At 36.6% G+C, this 2,689-nt stretch overlaps 1 protein-coding gene across 1 annotated transcript; it reads right to left on the reverse strand.

The window, feature by feature from the left end:
- Positions 1-1,696: 1,696 nt before the first annotated feature.
- LOC102821405 (olfactory receptor 4S2-like) lies at positions 1,697-2,689 on the reverse strand. Its single transcript, XM_006877156.1, has one exon. The coding sequence runs from the start codon at positions 2,687-2,689 to the stop codon at positions 1,697-1,699; it is 993 nt and encodes a 330-aa protein (XP_006877218.1).

Below are 2,689 nucleotides of genomic sequence, written 5' to 3' on the forward strand. Positions count from 1 at the left end.
TGTAAAAAAAAAAAAAAAAAGTACTTACTGTAGAGACAGCTCTGTGTCATTTACAAGTAAAGAAGTAAAACATATTATCTATACTCTTGGTAAGTTGCAGAAATTAGATAAAATGCATTTTCTATATATAACTACATTTCTGATACAGGAATGTATCAAAACTGTGCAGGATGCTTAAGGCAGATAGAGAAAAATGATGGAGAAAGAGTTCTTGAGAGAAGAGAATCATAAAACAATATCTAAAAAAGTTACTCAAAATGAAAGTGATAAAAATATCTTCTGTGAATTATTGCAAATAACCAGCTATTCTTTATCTTTATTAATATTTCCAAAAGAAAAGTGCCTATTCCATTTGATCATATTTTTTAAATTTTGAAATCATGTTAAGTAAAAGTTATATAACATATACTTTTTTAATAGAAATTACTTAATTCAACAGTTCAGATTTCAGTTCATTTCTGTTGTTTTAATTAATCTTCTCTGTTATCACACAAACAAAAAGTAAGATTGGTATCACTAGAAATATTATCTTAGTACGGGCTGACAGAAAGTATGAAAATTTCCCAAAACAATTCTTAAAAAAAAATTACTCCCTGTCAAAATGTGTAAAATATCTTCTTTTTCCTGTACAAAAAATTTCTGTGTTTATACTAATCTCCTTCATTTCATATAATCTATTTTCTATATCTACATTTGTTGCCTTTTATAATAATTATCAGAGTCCTGGTGTGGCACTGTGGGATAAAGCACTAGACCACAAGGTCAGTTTGGACCACAAGGTCAGCGGTTCAAGCTCACCAGCTGCTCTTTGGAAAGCTTATAAAGGGTAACTATAAGTCAGAACCAACTCAACCTCAACAGCACTTAACAACAATATAATAATAATGACCTTTTATCTTGACTCTTTTTTACATATGAATCTTTTCTCCTACTAGACTATGTTGATATTTGAGGGAAAGAACTAGAACAAAAGGAATAGAAGAAGGAAAGAGACAGAAGGAATAAGAATGTAGTCTCTGGCAAGTTAAACTTGTTTTCTAGGAGAAAAGATCTACTTCCTCAGTGATATCCTTCTAACTCATTCAAAATTATTGGGTTATACCATAAGAGAATTTGATTTGAAAAGAGAGGATTTAAAACAGTTAAATGAGATATTGAGTAGTAGTGTTCACTCTTCCCCTCTAGAAATAATGAAAGGATAAACTTTGACAGTATGAAAAGGTGTAAAGTTAGCCTCCATGGGACCTAACAGCAGCAAAAAATGAAATTCACCTACAGGAGAAGAGTGTTGTGGTTCACTCTATACAGGGTGCCTATGAGGGAGAACAAACTTGAAGGCACTTAACAACAAAGGTGGAAAAATGAAATGGTATCAAATTATTGTTTGTTGTTATGTACCGTCCAGTCATTCTGACTCATAGCGACCCTGTGTAGGGTTTCTGAGGCTGAAAATCTTTGTGGGAACAGAAAGCCTCATCTTTCTTCTGTGGAGCAGCTGGCAGATTCGAACTGCTAACCTTGTAATTCACAGTTCAGTGCTTATCCTACAAAGCCACCACACTCCCTGGTATTAAATTATTTCTTATTAAATGAAAAAAATATAAGGTAGTTGAGTTTTAGGGACTATTCCGAATTTTTAAACTATGATGGTCTTTGAAAGTATCAGCTAATTCTATGAATTAGCAGTTCGGATTAACTACCCCTTCTGTTTTTCCTTTAAGGATATTTTACGATCCCATAGCCGCTTCATGGCATTCTTGACATCCTCATTTCTCAGTGTATAAATGAGTGGGTTTAGCATTGGGGTGATGGTAGTGTAGAACACAGACACAGCTTTATCCAGTGGGAAGGTAGTGGATGGACGGAGATAAATAAAGATACAAGGGACAAAGAAGAAAGTCACCACAGTCAGATGGGACCCACAGGTAGAAAGAGCCTTACGCCGGCTTTCTGCAGACCGCTTCCGAAGACTAAATAAAATGACTGTGTAGGAGGCCAAAAGAATGAGGAAACAGCCCAGGGAGATGAGACCACTATTGGCAATCACCAACATGTTTACCAAGCTTGTATCAGCACAGGCAAGTTTTAGAACTGGGTGGACATCACAAAAGTAGTGGTCAATGACTTGGGCATTGCAGAAGGGCAACTGAAAAGTCAAGAGGGTCTGAACAAAGGAATGACCCAGGGCCCCTAACCAGGACAATGATGCCAGCACTGAACAAACATTGGCGCTCATGATGGTCGTATAACGAAGAGGTTGGCAGATGGCGGCATAACGGTCAAAAGCCATGACAGTCAAAACAAAAATCTCAGCACAACCAAAAAAATGGAAGGTAAACATCTGGGTTACACAGCCCCAGTAGGAAATTGTTTTTTTCTCAGAAACAAAGTCTACAATCATCTTCGGTGCTGTGGCTGATGAGTAGGCAATGTCCACAAAGGACAGGTTACTGAGGAAAAAATACATTGGTGTGTGGAGCCGGGTATCACAAAAAACTGTTAACAAGATAAGCATATTTCCCACCATGATCACGATGTAGAAGAGGAGGAATAAGGCAAAGAACATGAGTTGCATTTTAGGATCTTGGGACAGTCCCAGGAATATAAATTCAGTGACATTGTTAACTACTTCCATGGGGATCCAGGCAGGACGAGTGAAATGGCTCTGATTCTCTGCAAAAATAAACAT

Source organism: Chrysochloris asiatica, unplaced genomic scaffold, assembly GCF_000296735.1.
Source record: "Chrysochloris asiatica unplaced genomic scaffold, ChrAsi1.0 scaffold00444, whole genome shotgun sequence".
In the NCBI taxonomy this organism is placed as follows: domain Eukaryota; kingdom Metazoa; phylum Chordata; class Mammalia; order Afrosoricida; family Chrysochloridae; genus Chrysochloris; species Chrysochloris asiatica.